General features: G+C 37.8%; 2 protein-coding genes across 5 annotated transcripts; both read left to right on the plus strand.

Moving 5' to 3' along the window:
* Positions 1–1778: 1778 nt before the first annotated feature.
* On the plus strand, positions 1779–7935 carry nudt21 (nudix hydrolase 21). 4 transcript variants are annotated; one of them, XM_067486375.1, is made up of 9 exons: positions 1779–2077; positions 3299–3499; positions 3574–3637; positions 4234–4323; positions 4856–4948; positions 5034–5109; positions 5252–5366; positions 5686–5792; positions 7463–7935. In XM_067486375.1, the coding sequence occupies exons 1-9, from the start codon at positions 1956–1958 to the stop codon at positions 7486–7488; spliced, it is 894 nt and encodes a 297-aa protein (XP_067342476.1). In that variant the 5' UTR covers positions 1779–1955; the 3' UTR covers positions 7489–7935. The 4 variants fall into 4 exon arrangements, with proteins under 4 accessions (XP_067342476.1, XP_067342496.1, XP_067342486.1 ...); XM_067486395.1 differs by lacking the exon at positions 5686–5792 and having other exon boundaries at positions 1780–2077; XM_067486385.1 differs by lacking the exon at positions 4856–4948 and having other exon boundaries at positions 1780–2077.
* Positions 7936–8521: 586 nt separating this feature from the next.
* ogfod1 (2-oxoglutarate and iron-dependent oxygenase domain containing 1) lies at positions 8522–18566 on the plus strand. Its single transcript, XM_067486365.1, has 13 exons — positions 8522–8806; positions 10022–10167; positions 10249–10295; positions 12711–12811; positions 12923–13039; positions 13140–13231; positions 15546–15674; positions 16772–16885; positions 16956–17035; positions 17593–17843; positions 17921–18049; positions 18169–18227; positions 18370–18566. Exons 1-13 carry the CDS (start codon positions 8647–8649, stop codon positions 18529–18531), a joined length of 1587 nt encoding a protein of 528 aa, XP_067342466.1. The 5' UTR covers positions 8522–8646; the 3' UTR covers positions 18532–18566.
* Positions 18567–19081: the final 515 nt, after the last annotated feature.

The raw sequence follows: 19081 nt of genomic DNA on the forward strand, positions 1-19081 counted from the left end.
ACCTAAGGTATTTTGCACAGTATTATTATTCAGTTTCTGTCAGGGGTTATACCCATATCGGATCTTTGTCAGACTAGTCTTTCAAATCTCAAAACTGAGGTTTAAAAACATTTAGAAATCCTTTCCCTCAAATAGTTAAGATGTTATTGCAAACACAATAGCTCTCAATTTTATTTCAACAAGTCAAGAAGTATAGAAGTGTTCTAACATTTGAAGCCACAGCACTGCAACATTACAGGCCTAATTGTTGCAATGTGTTACCCATGCTGCTCACATCCTTCAGATGTAGTAAACAGAGTACAGGGGTTAGATCTTATGTGAACGGTGGAGTTTTGCTCAACTGAACTGTGAAATTAAGTAATTCAAGAACTATAATAACTATAATTATGTCTTTATCCAAAAGCAACAACTTATTTGCAGTTGGGCTGTATTTAGCTTTTGAAACTGTGTAAGTTATTTTGCAGAGTAAGTGTAAACATTATAAAATGCTGTTTTAGCAAATATGCCATTTTTGGTGTGGATGAGAAAATTCAATTGTATAATAAACCTAGTTTGTTTTTAGTTATTTTAGTACAATACATAGCTTTAACACTTCAAATGTGAGTTTTTTTGTTAATAATACACAATATATCATAGCTAAATGGCAATAACTGTCACTTTACAACTCAATAAAACTATAAATTGCAGAGCAGGGCTCATATACCGCCGTGTACATTTCACTTTAAATTTATATATACACTATTCCCACATCAGTCTACACTCAATAGCCTATATTGACCAAGTTTCACACTTGGATTTAGGCAGTCGATCTCATTCTTCCTGGCAGATCTAATTAAACTCCAGTAGATTGGATGGGAAGTGACTGTACTGTCATCTGTAGGTTTCTACACAGTTGTTTACAGTTGCTTTGGCTGCTCCACTCAAAGACAGTAAGAGACCAGCCCTAAAGCCAGACCAGTGTTGACTTGGCAGTTTGCTTTGGATCACGGCCATACTGAAAGGTTAATCATTATACCAGTCTCAGGTCTCACTCACCCTGGAGCAGCTCTTATTCAAGGAGAGTCCTATTTTTTGCTGCATTGATCCAGCTCTGCCCAGTCCCCCATCACACGATGCTGCCACCACCATGCTTCACCGTAGGAATAGTATTATGCAGATGATGTTTTTCCAGGCATAGCACTTGGAGTTCACATCATACCACATCATGTTTGTCCTTGATCTCTCAGAGTCTTTTAAATGTCATTTAACAAAGTCCAAACAGGCTCTGGGTTCAATCTATCCACTCTACTGTTAAGTTGGTTGATAAAATGTTGTTTGTCATCCTGTCAGGTTCTCACATCTTTGCAGTGAACTGTTCTTTTTGATCCCCTTTTCACAAATATCGTTGTGCCTGGTTTTATATAACTCGTCATGATCTACGTCACCACCATGTCTCCAAAGAGTTCCTTGGATGGCTTGGCTTTTGTCCTGACCTGCAGAGTTTATTGTTGGTCCTATATGTCAGGGTGTAGCTACTTGCTAGCTACTAACTGTCCAATAAATTCAGTTTTCCAAAGGTTAAAGAATAACTATCAAAGCCAGCAGGATGCAACTGACCATAGTCTGAAGACATGTTTAAGTGAGAGGTTTTAATTTTAATGACTGGGTTACTGAGAGTAAACTGCTGGGGGATGGTGACTATTAAAAATTAGCCTACATGTAAAACACAAGAGCTGTTTACCGGTGTCTGTCGGTGTTTGTCATCCGGAGCAGCAGGTGGCGATGGTGGACAAACAGCATTGACTTCACCCGGAAGAGGAGGGCCGAGGCAACCGACGGAAGAGAAATTGTTGTGCACCGTCCACAGAAGTGCTGGGACTTATTTGTGCATTTTAGACAATCTAGTGACTTAGAAGCGAGATATCGGCAGAAGTTCATTTGCTGGAGGATTTAGTGTCACCGTGCAGCCGTTAGAGATGTCGGTCGTGCCTCCCAGTCGCTCGTCCACCGGCTGGCCGCGCGGTGGTGCCGTTCAGTTTGGGAACAAATACATGAGCGGGCCCGCTAAACCGCTCACCCTGGAGAGGACCATCAACCTGTGAGTTCATATCGACGTTTAATGCCCAGTGTGGCTGTTAGCGAACGGGTACCGGCAGTATGAAGAGCTGTGTGACTCGAGGTTGAAGTTAGTTTGAGAGTCGTGGCTTCTGAGCCGGCAATTAAGGGGATAGTTAAGTGGATCTTGGATAATACCTTACAGCGACCTTTTCTGGTTATTCTCCACTTTTTGTGAAAGGTGTTTTGGCCATATAGTAAATAATTTAACGCTTTTTAAGCCCAATTTTAAGTTTGTAAAAACTTTATGTTATTAATGAAGGAGCATCTTTTTTTTTTCTTCTTTTTTTTTTTTAACCATTTAGACCACTTCATCCAAAGTCCAGATAAGTAACTATTTGACAAATCTATAATAGATTAAGAAGACGAGAAAATAGATGTAGAATTATAAAACCTTTTTTTTGGTAAAATGCAATAAAAGGTTATTTTTGTGTTCATACCAGGTCCAACCCCCCCCCAAAAAAGATTATTTGTCCCACAATCGTTCTTTTTCATATCTAGACCACCTCACGGGAAATCCAGAAAAAAAAACAAAACAATACAGTTATAACTGTCACATCTGGAAAACATTATTAAGTGTAAATGTTTTTAAATGCATATGTTTGAAAGATGGTTTCAGATTTGTAAACCATCTGAAATTAAGTTGTCTGGAGTTGCATTTCACACTAACACGTGTGGCCACCTTAGATGCAGAGAAAATAATAAAATTGCCCCTTTTCTGCATTGTCATACAAACAACAGATGTTTTGGCAACCTGGAGCTTGGTTTTGTGCTCTTTTTGCTAATATAGTCAAAGTTTGAGTAGTTTCTGATCCGGATATTGCCAGAAGATATGTAAATCTGAATATATAAAATTTTAGGGCATTAAAAAATATTTTAAATGTTTTCACATCTTAAAGCCCAAACCCCTTCATGATGCTTACAGATGGTTCCCTTAACTTCCCCCTTAGTTAATAAACACAAAGCCAACATCTGCATTCTAACAACAGCTGAGGTGATTATTCTTTTATAGAAACCAGGTGATAATAACTAAGCACATTTAAAAAAAAAATTAGCATTACAGATTAGAGCTCACCCTATTTGAAATTATTATTATTATTGTTATTGTTTTGTATCATACTGCTTTACTTTTTATAACATATAGACATTGTGTAGACTATAATTATGACTCGTTAATCACTTTTCTTGTGTGTTTGCACTTCAGATACCCTCTCACCAACTACACATTTGGTACCAAGGAGCCTCTGTATGAGAAGGACAGTTCCGTGGCGGCCCGGTTCCAGCGGATGAGGGAGGAGTTTGATAAAATGGGAATGCGGAGGACAGTGGAGGGTGTTCTCATTGTCCATGAACACAGGCTGCCTCATGTGTTACTGCTGCAGCTGGGAACCACTTTCTTCAAACTGTGAGTATTTCATGTTCAGATACTCTGGTATGAACTAGTAGAACAGTTGTCTGAGAGTATTGTCTCTCCTCCAGGCCCGGAGGAGAGCTGAGTCCAGGAGAGGATGAGGTGGAGGGTCTGAAACGACTGATGACTGAGGTGCAGTTTGAGCATCTTGCTCCTGTGATATTTGTGGATTTTACACATATAAAGTGTAATTTTGGTCATTTTCTAAATCAGTAGTATTGTCCACTATAACCATACAGATATTTAAGCCAACAATGAATCTTCTCTACTGATGTTTGATGCGCTGTCAGCCAGCAGCCTGGATTCACTAGTTCATTGGTTGTTGTCCTCCGGTGTTCAAAAAACTATTCAAAACACATCAGCCAGATCCACCACTCAACTGGATGACATATTTCTTCATCCCAAAAACCAAGAGCATTGTAAATATTGTCCACAATCTTCAGTGCATATGGTGCTACGTGTGTTAAAAATATTAAGGGCACCGATTTTGGAATGAAAAAACATGTCATTCCAGCATCCAGTGAAGTTGTGTGTCTGGCTGATCTGTTTTAATACGTTTTGGACAACAACAGATGTCTATGGCGCTAATGAGTGAGGCAGCAGGCTGACAACTAACCAAACGAGAGTACATTCATTGTTGGTTTAATTATCTGTATGGTGATTTTGGACAATACAGTCGATTTAGAAAATGAGCAAAATTATCCTTAAAACATTTTCCTGGCCATTAGATCCTTGGGCGGCAGGACGGGGTAAAGCAGGACTGGGTGATTGACGATTGTATCGGCAACTGGTGGCGCCCCAACTTTGAACCTCCCCAGGTTAGTACACAAAGACAACATGGACAATAAGACACTGAAGGAATACATTAATAAAATTCCAGACATGTTTAATTAACAGATCAGCATTAGAATGCTTAAGCAGCCTCAGGTAAACATTTGTTGTTCCTACATGCCACCTACATGTCCACAATCCCTTACAGTCCATTTCCTATTTCAGGATATATCTAACATATCTAGATTTTTATAAATTTTGGTGATTAGTAATAGATTTCTACAAAGTTTTGAGACTTGACTGTGATTACTTTATCTGCTCTCCAAACATTAATATTGATTTAAACATGAAAATGCATTTGCACTATAGACATTTAATGTAGTCTATATCTTTGCATAGAAATTAGAGATGTCCAAATTGTGAGACTTGGGTGATTTTATCAAGATCAATTGATAAATGTAATAATCACAATAAAACCCATGTATTTATTTCTGTACTTAACTTAATTACAGTCAGTCATTATCAAATTATGATAAATAAATTGGTCATTCAAAAACTTTATCTCTGTGCTGCTGCCAGTGCTGTTCTGTGAGCGACTTTGCAGAACGTGGTGGGGCGCAAAGAGTGAAGCAGAGCTGTTTCAGAGCAGGGAAAGGGAAAGCTGTGCAGAAGGTGATGAGCTGATCCCAGTTCTAGGCCTACCTTAAGTCGCATATTGTAGCTTTAATATGAACTAATCTGAAACCCTGTCTTGCAGTACCCCTATATTCCAGCTCACATCACCAAACCGAAGGAGCATAAGAAGTTGTTCCTGGTTCAGTTGCAGGAAAAAGGTCTGTATATCAATGTAACCAGTCAAATATTGTCAGCATTGAAGTTTTAATGTGAAAAATGATAGAAGTGCTGTTAAAAGGAAAAGAGGCACATGGATAACTATCATTGCTTCTTGTTTTGCAATCTTTCATGTTTCTACAGCTCTGTTTGCTGTTCCCAAGAACTATAAACTAGTGGCAGCACCATTGTTTGAATTGTATGACAACGCTCCTGGATATGGACCAATCATTTCCAGTCTACCACAGCTACTGAGCAGGTATAGATTAGGACTTCTTTGACCTTTGCGTACTGTCCTTTTTCACAGTTTTGTTTTTGTCTAAATCTGTGTCTTCTTTATGTAAAATTTTAGCTGTGGAAAGAAGAGTGGCACAAATAGTGATGTGCGTTGACATTGAGGGCATTTACATGGACTTAAGTTTCAAGGTCACAGTCGGTTGTCTTAGAAAAGCTGATTTCTATATGTCACCCGGAAAGCTGGTTTCCCAGTTTGGGGTAGGGGATTAGGGAAACCTGATGTATATGTGTAACCAAATTTCTAATTGGTTTTCTCCAATTGCACATGTGCGTAACAAAAGGCTTGCATACAGGACGATGCAGCTGTGTGAAAAGCTGGATGAAAGGAGAGATCATTACCGGGGCGATGCCGGCTCACTTTTAAACAAAGTCTGCCTAAAGTCAGACAGTGAGTGCCATTATTTGCCTTGTAGAAGTTTAAAAAAGTAACTCTCCCCTGTGGATTTTTTTAAAATTTCAGATCTCATTGCGGATCTGCTGCACCCCTTCCCCCCCCCCCCCCCCCCCCCCCCTTTCTCTCATCATGTCATTCTGCTGTGACACACACACTAACAAAGAAAAGTCAGATTTGTCCCTGCCACTAATAGTGACAGAAAACGCTGCTAGTAAAATCTGTGAGCCAGGCTTCCAATATGAGTTAGAGGTGGAGAAAAAATCTGATTACTCTCCTGCTGCATGCAGATGCAAATATCCAATAACCACGTTTTTTTTAATTTCATGTAAACGCTGTCCTTGATTACCTGAGAAAGCCGATTTCTCTGAGTAGCCCTGTTACATAAATGCATCTACATGCATTTACTATTTAAGCAAACCTGATTCTGAATCTCTTACTGAATGTACTTGATTGTACTATTTAGATGAAATAACACAACATCTGGCGTCTCTGGCTTTCCAAAAACATTCTTGACAGTCCTCCATGCAAATGCATTTGTCCATAAACAGACGTCTGTTTTGAGCTTGGACAACCACAACATACACGGTTGTATCCATGCACTGTCATGTTTAATCCACGCCTTACTGCTCTGCCTGGCCCTCCGGTAGGCTTCCACAAGTTAGCCAAACAAAACAGATTGGACTCTGTGGGTTGAGGGCCCCCTAAATGAGAAAAAGAAATTCTGCAGAAGGGCTCATTGTAAGAAAAATAAACAGTTTTTGGAATTGTAAGTCATCAAATACATATTAGTAGAGCCCCAGAATAAAGATAAAAAACCTGTATTTATGAGTATGTCCACTTAAAGTTCTTTAGTGTAAAATATGCAGTAACAAAACAACACAGTTATTAGTACAATAATACTGATTGTACTGTATTATTATTGAATAGCAGCTAAATAATCTATTTTGCCGAGTGAACGTAACATTACCTGACATGTTACATCACTTACAGATCACCCAACACATTTAACACGACAGGCTGAGACAGAACACCCATACTTCAACATGCTGGCCATTAGATAAAGATTTAAACCAAGAACTTGTCCTCCTAACATAACAATTTAATGAGGGATTGACTTAACTGCAGAGCTTAAGAAATCCTGACATTTTACTAATTTGAAACCAGATCCAAAACAGAAATGACTATCTGTAATGATCTCTAGGCATAGTGAATATAAAGTTTACTGCTCTTGTTTGAAGAGCTCTGCTAGATTTAGATTCTGATTCAGATTCAGTAACGGAAGCTGCACCAGAGTAATTGTATACAGTTCAGGAAGTGAAAAGAGGCGTATTCACAGATAAAGATGGGGTTAGTGAAAAGCATCCTGCAGCATGCTAAACAGTGTACGGGAGTTTTTTTCTTTCTTTAATTCAATTGCACTCAGCTCTTATTCTTCACTCACATTCAGTTGTGCATATGTGTCTGTGTATTCTGACTTTAAATGTGGTTATAATGTGCATTTCAAAGATATACATGTGATACATTATTATCACAACCAAATAATCCGATACACTGGAGTGACTTCTCTAAGAAAATGGGGGAAAATAAGGCATTATATTGCTGTATAAATTGTGTCTCTTAACATAAACAGAATGTTTAATAATGATAATTATTTGTTGTCATAGGTTTAATTTCATCTACAACTGAGTAAGCAGGAAACATCAGGCTGTCTCTGTGAGTGCAGTCTCGTCTGAGTGAAGTGTCAAGATCACAAACAATGTGGTGGAGAAAAAAATACAACTTTCACAAAAGAAACGTTTTTGTCACGAGCATTGACATGGGGCTGTTTATACTGTTGTTAGCAGAAAAGGAAAATGTCGCGGGGTTTTTTGTTTTTTTGTTTTTTTAACCTGAAAACTACTAGGTTTTTTTGTAGTATGCAAGTCTGTGTTTCAGTGTGTTCTGATTGGATTTTATGTCCTTTGAGTGGAGGCCAATGTTTGATTAAACAAACTACAACATTGAGTTTCCAGTTTTAACTTGTAACAATGTTGTTTCTTTTTTTGTAGTTATTGAAATAGTCATTTGAATATGTTTTTATAAGGCCCAAAGAGAATGAATATGTTTCAAAGTACAATTAAAATATTTTGGGATGTGGCTTTTAATTGTATTAATTAGTTACACCTAATTAAAGGCTCAGATGAGAACATTAATATGTAAATTTAGGAAGGGCACTCTGCACGTAATTGAAAACTGTCTAAAAATATGTAGTTAGTTGTTTAGAGAACAAAATCTGACATGTTTCTGATGAGAAAACAAACTCCATATCACCAAAAATGGCATCCACGTTTTGTATTAAGGTTCATACGGCTAAATTTCACGAGCCTTGGATGGGCATCAGATTTAACCAAGGATCCCAATTTGAAATGTTTGTGATATCACAAATCAGGCTTGTACGTGTGCCTCTTAAATTTTAAGGTGAAATCAGAGAAACTTGTAGTGTCAGAATGCACCTACTGTACCTCATTTGGAGAAGAACACAATGTAAGTAATTCATAAGCAAAACGCATTTTCCTACTGGAGTGGCACTTTAAATATAAGTATCTATAAATAAAATGTGTACCTAAGAAATAATTATTGGCCAGAACATCGAAGTCGTTTCCTTCATAAATACCACCGCTTTAATAACTTGAAATTTAATACACCAGCTCTGTCGCCTGTCAGTCTGTACTGTGGGATCCACGATTATGCACAACGTCATTTACCAGCGACAGACGGGTCATTTTCACCTACACGTTAAAGCGAGAGTTGTCAAATCACTTCACAAACTGTATGTGAACCTGGTTTCAGACCGGGTAATTATTAAAAAATGACTTCTAAACGACAACAGAATGAGTGCACTAAGACAGACGAGAAGAAAAAGAAGAAGAAATGTGAAGCAACAGCTCAACTGTCTTCGTGCGTTGAAGATGAGCATGTAAAGAACGCAGTGAAGGAAGCGTGGAGCCAGAGGAGTCACTACAGCCACGGTAAAGCCAACAAACCGCCTCGGTTCTTCTTGTCTTGTCAAGTTTTTTACATGTAAGGGTGCTAAATCAGACAGTCGTGTGTGTGTTGTTGTGTCTCTGTGCTTTAGCGTAAACCTGTTTTGTGCCCCCATACATTAGCATACACTCGGGTCCCTGAAGTAAGTTAACAACCACTTTCTGTATTGTAAATTAATCGGCGATGTTTAAATATCCCCGTATGTAGTGCAAAACAAACATTGTTGTTCTGATTACATTAACATGGTCTCTAGAGGCCCTTCTAACAATCTGGGTGATACATTTTTCAGGGCACTCAATGATAAAAGCTAACTGTGAACTCTTTTTCTAAGTTCAGTGTAGTTTCCAAATCACAACAAAGATGTCGGTCTGTCGACTATGGGATGGAAACAGAGTCGCAACAACACCTTAAATCACCGAAGAAACGATTAACGTATAGCATTTCTCTGTCAATGAACCTTGATTAGCAATATTGATGTTTATTAAGGTATTGTTCATTGTTTTGTAGCAAGAGCACAAAGTTTCCTCCCTTTGTTTTGAACATTTGTGTTGAAGATGTCTGTAGTTTCACGACATGTAAATGGGTACATGTACTCAGATGGCAGTTTATTAATGAACCTACAAATATATAAAACTAATAAAACAGTGCTCATCCTCCACGATGATCGTATTTATTAGATTATGATTGTGTTAGAGGCTGAAGTTTGTATTTTATTATACAAAAAGTAATTTCTCTTACTCGGTCTAGCCTCATTGATATAAACGGTGTGGACATATAATAGTATATCTAAAATTAAAGTATGAGACATTAAAAAAATTTTTTTAATAGACATCTACTTAATAGTTTATATTATCATGGAGAGAAGTGTTACACTCAGACCAGCCTCAGTGCAACTAGGAGATATTCACTGACCCTAGGTTTTTTGGGTGAGACTTTCCCTTATTTCCAATTAGAGAAGGTCAAGCCCTGTGGATCACATGCTAATGTGAAAGGATGCATTGTACTTATCTATGAGATGCCATAGGCTTTGACCCAGAATTAGTATTTGGTGCCCTAGTTGGATCAATTTTGACTCCTCAAAATATCAACACTGTGCTTAAAGTTTTTTTTGTCAGTAAGTCGTTATATAAGTGTACAATTAAATATACACTATAGTATCTTTACATAATGTGTTAACATAACCTGTTATAATTGTGCAGGGGATCTAGAGTTGGATTGCCACCCTTTCCCTCACTGTATCATCAAGAACTTTCTTATCAGTGAGACATTTGTAGAAAACCTGCAGAGAGAGCTGTTGGATCTTAACTTCCACGAGAAGTCAAATGATCTCTACAAATTTAAACAGGTAACTGATCAAACTCTGATATAAACTGATTTATTCCAGGGATTGTTGTGTTCTCATCTTCACTGTGTTGTTTGTGTGCAGTCAGACGACTTGAGGAAGAGAACAGAGCCACACATTGCTGGACTCAGGTAACACATATCTTGTGTATATGACAAACCTGATGTGTGCTTGTGTGACTTTGTTGTTTCATGGTCATTGCGTAACATTGGATAGATGCTGAGAACGATGTTCTGTCAGTTGGAGCCACTCTCAGGATAAGCTCTGTTCTAATAGACAGGTCACATCAAGCTCATCTTTTTTTAAAATTTATTTTATTACGGATTTACTTAAGAGCTGAGATTGAACCACTTCCTTTGTAATTACTGGTCAATTAATGTCTGTTGCTCTCCCACCTGTACTAAAGCTTAACCTCACATATGATTCCTACCATGCACAAAGAACCTATTTCTGCTGTCTCAAAGTGACTTCAAAAATCTGTATTGCAGGTATAAAGCTAGTTTATGTTACTGTCAGGTCATTCAGTCCTACATTTGTTGTTTATTCCCACTCGACAAAGTACAATGTAATCAATTTTAAGTTTATTTGATGCCCCTTTTCAACACCACGTTTCCACCCCAGGAGAATGAGCCAACTCACGTTAAACCACTTTTACAGTTGTTTAATGTTCGGTGAGACGGACCAAGCTTGTGTTTGTGTAAGTATAAACCCCAGCAGTGGTCGCTTCTATCAGGCTTTTCAGCCATGATTATAGTTTAAAAAAAGCAAGTGGAGTCTCATATTTTCAGTGTTCAGTGTCTTGCCCAGAGACACTTCAAAATATAGCCAGGACCTGGGATTGAACCACTGACCCTGTGCTCCGTGGACAACCGCCACCCGCTTGACTCGAAGTATAACATTTTTTCCATTTTGTAGTGTAAAAAAAGTGATGTAAAAATAAATAATAGTTTACAACCAAACACACAAGGATTTTCAATTTCAACACTGAAAAAATTGAAATTGAATTCATTAAAAGTTTTCTCATAACAGTACAGTGCCAGGATAATTAAGTACCTTTATTCAAGGGCTGTGCTTAAGTACAATTTTGAGTACATAGTTTTGGTACCTTTTAACGGACAGTAGCTCAGTTTGTAGAGTGGCTGCCTACCGACCATAGGGTCAGAGGCTCTTCACTACCACATGTCGAAGTGTCTCTGGGCAAGATACTGAACCCCCAACAGCCCGTCCCCATCCCCAGCCGTGCAGTGCAAGTCCTAAGCCCGATAGAAACTGGGGAGGGTTGCATCAGGAAGGGCAACTGGAGTAAAAACTGACAAGTCAACATATGCAGACAAAATTATCAGCGACTTATCAGCGACTCTGAACTCAAAGGATAAGATGAAACGACAAAAAACAAAAAAAGCTTTGCTACCTTATACGTCAATATATTTATTGAATAACTATGGTTACTTGTCATAATTTAATCAAAATACAGTATAATCATTGAATTCTATTCATTTAATCACCATGTGAAATTAACAAGCCACCCAGCAGTATGTTAAGTAAATAAAAAATAAATTTTTTTAAGCTTATACAAAGTAACATTTTTAATGCAGGACATTTACTTGTAACAGAGTATTTAGACTGTTGTATAATGAAGCTAAGACTGTTTGTTTTCATTTATTTTTCCGTTGTTTAACTTCTGTTTTCATGTTTGCAGCAAAGACACTTTGCTGTTCATGTATAAGCTCCACCAGGTGGAGCTAGAGTTTCTGCCTGCCACCTAATTAGTATAATTTCTCTATGCAGACTTGATGATTTTTGTTGTTTGCATTTATGCTGGAATTGTGCAATAAATTATAAGTAAAATGATTCAAATCAGAATCCAAATCAATATCATAGACTCAGACATAACCCAGAGAAAAATATTGTATATATAGTTTCTTTATAATTATATAATCGTTTGTATTTTCCTTATTAATAAACTAGGTCAGTAGTGGAGAGGTATGTCATTTCCGTTATATTATTATTCGTGACTAAACAGTGCAGAAATGCAGCCCTGCAGGATAAATACCATAATTAAATATACAGTGTCGGCCTCCTGTTGTGATCATTAATTTTTTGTTTCTCAACAAAATCTCATGGGGGTTTCAGACAGCCAAACAGACTGGTGAGAGTTTCTCATTTTAAACAAGTTAAAACAAAATCAATGTTAGTGTCAGTGGTTACATTATAAGTAAACCCTTATGAACATATTTATCATAACCAGGGTCACAAAGTGTTTGATGGGCAATCAAAATGTGTTTATTGTCTACCACAGTCTTTTCACTATTTTCCAGGTATCAGGACACATTTTCATTTAGTATACAGAAGAGCTGTTGTGAAGTTCCAAATTATGTCTTGTTCATTTCTCATTGTCTTTGTTTTACTTTTAATTAACATTTTAAAGAAGCTTTGCTAATGTTCCAGTGATGCTATGGACTTTTGGACAGTTGCAACCATGTAAAGATATCGTTCGTCTTGCTGAGAGAGCAGATATGTACATTTTTCGGCTTCTCTGTTTTCAGGGCAGCTCTGTTTGGGCAGTTTCGCTGCTGGCTTGGGGAGATGTTGGGGGTTGAACTGGAGCCTACAGTTGATATTTCTTGTGCCAGATATGAATACACAGGTGAGCTTAGACTTAAAACTTTAATGATAGGGATTTTGACAACATGGAGTAAATTATAGAAGATTTGTTATAAAAGCAGCTAAGAAAAAATATACTGTATTTTGTTTCTAGATGTTCTTCTGTGTCATGATGATGAGCTGGAGGGGCGGCGTGTTGCTTTCATCCTCTATCTTGTGCCTCCATGGGAGAGCAGCGATGGGGGAACACTCGACCTTTACACAACGGACTGTGAGTGTCCCACTTTGTGTGTGTGTGTATGTATGTCTGTATGTTTGTGTGCATTAAAAAAACAGAAGTCTTACTGTATTTATTCCACCTTTGGCAACAGGTAATTTCCAACCACAGAAAATAGTGAAGTCCCTCTTACCCTGTTGGAACACACTTGTCCTCTTTGAAGTTTCTCCAGTTTCCTTTCACCAGGTAAGAAGAAGAAACACTGCTGTGAAATGGTCTTAAAATTATCTGCAGACCCATCCTTCCAGTTACCGACCCTTCTCACTTATCAAAGCAGATCTAAAGATCATAACCAAAGCACTAGCTACTAGACTAGAGACAGTCAACAAAATGTTAGTCCACCCAGACCAAATGGGTTTCATTAAAAATAGGAACCCATCAGACAATGTCCAGAAACTATTTAACTTAATCACCCCGTCACAACAAAAACAAACTAAAACCATAATTTTATCATTAGATTCAGAAAAAGTATCTAAAGAGTCTTTCATCCAGTGGATAAAAACACTATACACTACACCCAGGGCCACTGTAATCACAAATGGGGTCACTGCAGAGAGTTTTTCACTTCACCGGGGAACCAGACAGGGATGCCCACTCTCTCAATCTTTATTTGCCATCTTTATAGAACTGCTAGCAGCAGCCATACGACAAAATGTCAGAAATAAAGGAATCCAGGACACAAATACACATCACAAAATTGGTCTTAATGCAGTAATGACCTATTACTACACTTACAGGACCCTACAGCTCACTAAAGAAAACATTTAATATTATTAATGAATTTTTCCTGATCTCAAATATGATCTCTTATACAATAAATTGGAACAAATTAACAATACTTCCACTCTCTGAAGATGCCTGGGATTCTGCAGCACAGGAACCCCTCCTTCCATTTCATACTGGCAACATTAAATATTTAGGCATTAATAATTCCCCCAGGCTGTCAGACCTTTTCAATCTCACACGCTGGACAAACCTTCCACTTTCACTCATTGGACGAATTGCTACAGTAAAAATTAAGATTTACCACAAATCAACTATTTGTTTTAAATGCTCCCTACAGCTCCAATAGGTAATTGGCTCAAATCACTTTTTTAGGAAAAACAAGAAATCAATGTAAACCCATATCAGTTTCAGATCTCGCTTTAATGCCAAAATCAGTCCAAAAAAGGAACTATTTTAAGACAATTAACATCTCCTCAACTCTGACAGCCTGGTGGAAAGCTCACAAAATCATAAAATCAACACTAGCACCTTGTAAACATACCCCAATATGGCACAACCCAGACTTTCAATAACACAATGCCCCTATTCACTTTCCAGCATGGCAGCACAAATGAATCACTCACCTTCACCACCTATTTGAGAATAACCAATTTCTACCATTTAAAACATTAATGGAAAATTATGGAGTTGGGGGAGAACAGTTCCTCTAATACCAACAATTAAAACTCATAATTAAATCAACAATTAATATAACAAACAACCCACTGCAGCCCCCTACACTAACTGACAAGATAATAAAAATCACTAAGTCAAAGAAACTGTTGTCTAAACTCTATACAATTATATCCAATAAAGCCTATATAATAACATTCCCAGTAGAAAAATGGAAAAAAGATCTTACTCATCCCCCAAATCTGACTTTTGGATAGAAATCTGTAACAACACCTTCTTCATGACTAGCAACACTTTACAACTATTTACAACTTATACAATACAAGACCATTCACAGAACCCACATCACTCAAAGCAAAATGGTTAAAATGGGCTTAACCAACACAGATACCTGCTCACAATGCACCTCAGGTAGCACAGATGATTATTTCCGGTGCATTCTTTCTGTGTAGTGGTGAAAGGGACACTCTCCGCTATCCTGAGCTGCAGAATCCCCACATCTCCATCCCTCTGTTTACTTGGAAACATCTCAGAAGTTGGTCATCTTCAAGTTAAAATAGAATCCAAGTGCTCATCTCTTTAACCACCAAGAAAATAATATTTCAAAACTAGAAAACCTCACTACATATTAGTCACTGGACAAATCTTCTCACAGAATACATGACCATAGAGAAAACATCAGCTATATATAAAAACAATAAAGCAAACTTTGATGAAGCTTGGAAAACATTCTTAGATCTTAAACAAGATGCCTGGGACTGAAGCTACACAAATTCCTGCCTCAAACAGCAAAAAATTTGACTAGTCATGATCATATTTTATTTATTTAATAAATACCATCATTCTTCTTCTTTTTCTTCTTCTTTAGCAGTAGTAATTGATTATGACTATAGTTATTATTACTATTATTACTATTATCAATATTCTTATTATTTCCTTATTATTTTTTGTGAATAATAATAAAAGAGCCAGTTGATTTAGGTTTCTTCAAAAAGTATTTATTGTTAGGTATGATAAATCCCTAATATTGTTTTTAAAGATGTTTGGTTTACTCTTATACTTTGACGTTTTTTTGGCAAATTGCTGTAAACAATTTTTTCAGGTGTCAGAAGTTTTGTCTCAGGAGAAGTGTCGTCTGTCCCTGAGTGGTTGGTTTCATGGACCGTCTTTGGAGCGCCCTCCTCGTCACATCGAGCCTTCTAACCCGAGGAGTCTACACTTACCCAGAGATGTGAGTCTGATCAAACGTTTACAGTTTTAGACAAAAAATATACACTCACTGGCCACTTTTATAGGTACACCTGTACAATCTATTGCAATGCAATACGCCAGCTCTGCCTTGAATTATACCTTTGCAATGTTATAATATCTCCGTTTGTAAGTTGAAACTGTAGGAAAGGTAATAATTCTACTCTCTGTACATTATTGAGGTCATGGTGGGTGGTGGAGCTTTACTGGAGTGCATTATATCAAGAGAGTTCTAGTTTTGCCCCCCCTGTTTACTGTAAATTGAATAAGGGGGCCAAAACTTCAGAACCACCTTCTTATAATTCAGTTTGACATAATTTACTTTCTTTAACAGTTGTCTACTATTGTGTAAATTTACCTATTACCTATACCAATTGGTTGTGATAATGTAACTGTGTGTTCCATGTTTAGCTTGTCCGAAAATGTAATGATACAAAACAGGTTCTTTACCTGGTTAAAAAAAGGTAGATAAAAAATGACCAGCTGTATTACATTCTGAGGCTGATTTATATTAGGATAAAATCTGAAACAGAGCCAGCCTTTTGGAATCACGCAGCTTGGTTCTGGTTATTTCTAAATATAAAATCCAGCTACCAACACGTCTAAAGCTCCACAATACACAGGTTATACCTCATTTGTTTAATCTAAACAAAACTAAGCGTAAAAATGACGTGTTGGTGTTACAGGTGGTGGTGGTGGTCGTGTAAGCTCGACACAATTTAACTTAAAAAACATTGAAAATGACAAAACACAAGTAAACAAAAAATAATGAATTATTTTGACAATGCAGTTGCGTGCTATCAGGAAGGTAAAACGTTCTGAAAACTACTACAAGTTCTGAAAATTTGTGAGTCAGTGTGAGTCAGTTTTTGTCCCCTCTGAAAACATTGTCTGCTGAGCATTTCTGTACTGAGTTGTCCTTTCACAGGGCATCTGTGTCATGTGTCAGATGGCTAAGCTCACTGTGCCCTGGTTCCAGCTTTATATTCAATACACAGATGTATGATTATAATTTCAGACTGTGCCTTTAATGGACACCACACATTCTGCTCACAAATTTGTTTTCTGTGTTCATCACAGGAGACGCTGCTGCTTGAGTGGGTCAATCCAGTGTACCTGGATATTTCCTATCAGGAGAAGATTCAGGGGGAGTTTGAGGACAGCTCTGAAATTCAGCTCAAAGATTTTCTCAAGGTGACATTACTCGTTTTTTCATTTCACATGTCCACCAGTTCCTGCTCACTGAGTTCAAGTTTGTCTCTAGGATGAGAAGTTCAGAGAGGTGAATGAAGCTCTGCAACTTGCTCAAATTCAATGGATGAGGAGGGGTCCACCCAATAAGAGGTGGGTCGTGTTTCAATGATTCTTCAACTTATCTTTTTTTTTTTTTTTTTTTTTGACAGGAGATAGTAGAGGTGTGGACGGGAATTATTAGGGTACAAGAGAAGAGGAAGGCAGGCAACAGGGGTCTGCAGCCAAACTTGAGCTGGGAACATTGCAGTTATGTGGCATGCACAGTTAACAGTCATCGTGGTATATTTTTATGTTTGTTCTGTGGAAAGTAGTAGTGGAAGTACTCAGATGTTTTACTTTTACAAAGCATCAATACCATGCTGTAAAAATACTCGCAATTATAAGTTCTGCATTGAAAGTTTTACAAAAGTACAGATATATTAGCATCAAAGGATAGTTAAAGTCCCAAAATCAGAGGTACTCATTGTGTACTCTTTAAGGTAAAACAAGGGTCTGTGTTTTAGTATTACAAATTATATTTTTAGATTGATACTACCAAGTACCTGAATATGTTCCTAAATCTACTACCGTAGTTTTATTTAGTTACATTACACCACTATTGGGGAGCATCCTGTATTTAATGCTGTTCTTTATCTGTGTGCTCTCAGATGCTTTGAAGTAGCATCTCTTGACACTCTGCCTCAGTGTGTAAACGCATGTTGGGAGCTGCTTCGTTCAGAAGCTTTTTTCCTGCTTCTCTCCAACTTCACTGGCCTTCGACTGCACTTCCTATGTCCTGCCGATGATGACGATGAGACTAAAGATGAAGAGAAAGAGAAGAAGAACGAGCAAGAAGATGAACAGGATGGAGAAAACCGGGGGTCATCACCTGAATCTGCAAATACAAGCAGAGAGAAAGGTTTGTGTCAGTTTGAGGTGCCACAAGTCTACACAATTCTGACTCTGTGTTTGTTTTAATGTTTATGTTTTCTTCAGAGCTGAGCACACCTATGTGTTGTGGTGAACTGCGTCGATGGACTCAAGGTGGCTACACTTTGTTGCATGATGGAGAAGCGGCATGTGCAGAATATGCTCTGGACCTTGTTTTGCCTTTTGGCTGTGCAGGTGAGTACACACACACGCACACGCACACGCACACACACGCACACACACACACGCAGACACACACACACAGTAAGAATCTCTGTTGTGACTTTTACAAAACTTTAAATTGTCTTTTTTAGGCTGGCAGTCAGACTTTGGTGGCTTCACGTGTTACGTTGCTAATGAGGAGGATGAGGAGGTGAGTTCAGTAGGAAGTGCAGTTGTACAGCAGGTACTGGCTAAAAGTGACTACCTGCTGATAGCTAAATGCAAATAATGACTAACTGACTAAAAACATAAATAATTAGTAATTTTTATGTTCATTGTTTTTGTCTTCTCAGCTTCTGACAGTTTATCCAGAGGACAACTCCCTCGCCCTCATCTACAGAGACAAAGAAACCCTCAAATTTGTCAAACATGTCAACCACAAAAGCTCCTCTGATTCTGCTGACAGTTCTACCTGCAGAGCATTTTATGACTTCTCCTTTGTGTACTATGAATAAATGCCTCACTATGTTAGGTTTTTCCATCTGTTCAATGTTGCTTATCTAATGTTCACATTTTAAAATATAACTCTGAGCACAAGACAAGACACGTTCTCAGATGGTGGTAGGACTGCCACATACAATTCTGACCTGCTTCTTGGGAGTGTTTTGTGTTCAAAGATTTGCTCCAGGAGCTGTGCACGTAAATAGAAAGGTTGAATTCACTTAAGTTTTAATACATATTCTCTGTACCCTAAAATGTGCTGAGGTTAAATAAGACAGCCCCCATTTAGTACACCTTCATGAAATCTAAGCACTGCTACAGTTATTAAATCACACTAACACCAGCCATTAGTATAAAAGAAGACAAGCAATGATGACAGCTGGGAGTGACTCCAGCCCACAAAACAATTAACAGGATTAGCGGAATGGATAATGCATATGTGAATGAATGATTGGCAACAACAATGTACTGTAAATGTGGCAGCATATTTTTAACCTATCTAAATTTGATTTGTGTTGTTAAAGTTAGCTTTATTTGTAGAGCCCTAAATATCAATTTTGCCTT

Source organism: Channa argus, chromosome 2, assembly GCF_033026475.1.
Source record: "Channa argus isolate prfri chromosome 2, Channa argus male v1.0, whole genome shotgun sequence".
In the NCBI taxonomy this organism is placed as follows: Eukaryota; Metazoa; Chordata; class Actinopteri; order Anabantiformes; family Channidae; genus Channa; species Channa argus.

Coding starts and splice junctions, on each gene's coding strand:
- nudt21 (XM_067486375.1), top strand. CDS start 1,956: ATGTCGGTCGTGCCTCCCAGTCGCTCGTCCACCGGCTGGCCGCGCGGT. Junction 5,110..5,251: donor GGTTCAGTTGCAGGAAAAAG/GTCTGTATATCA, acceptor ATGTTTCTACAG/CTCTGTTTGCTGTTCCCAAG. Junction 5,793..7,462: donor AGTCTGCCTAAAGTCAGACA/GTGAGTGCCATT, acceptor TTGTTGTCATAG/GTTTAATTTCATCTACAACT.
- ogfod1 (XM_067486365.1), top strand. CDS start 8,647: ATGACTTCTAAACGACAACAGAATGAGTGCACTAAGACAGACGAGAAG. Junction 12,812..12,922: donor TGCCAGATATGAATACACAG/GTGAGCTTAGAC, acceptor TTTTGTTTCTAG/ATGTTCTTCTGTGTCATGAT. Junction 15,675..16,771: donor GTCTACACTTACCCAGAGAT/GTGAGTCTGATC, acceptor TGTTCATCACAG/GAGACGCTGCTGCTTGAGTG.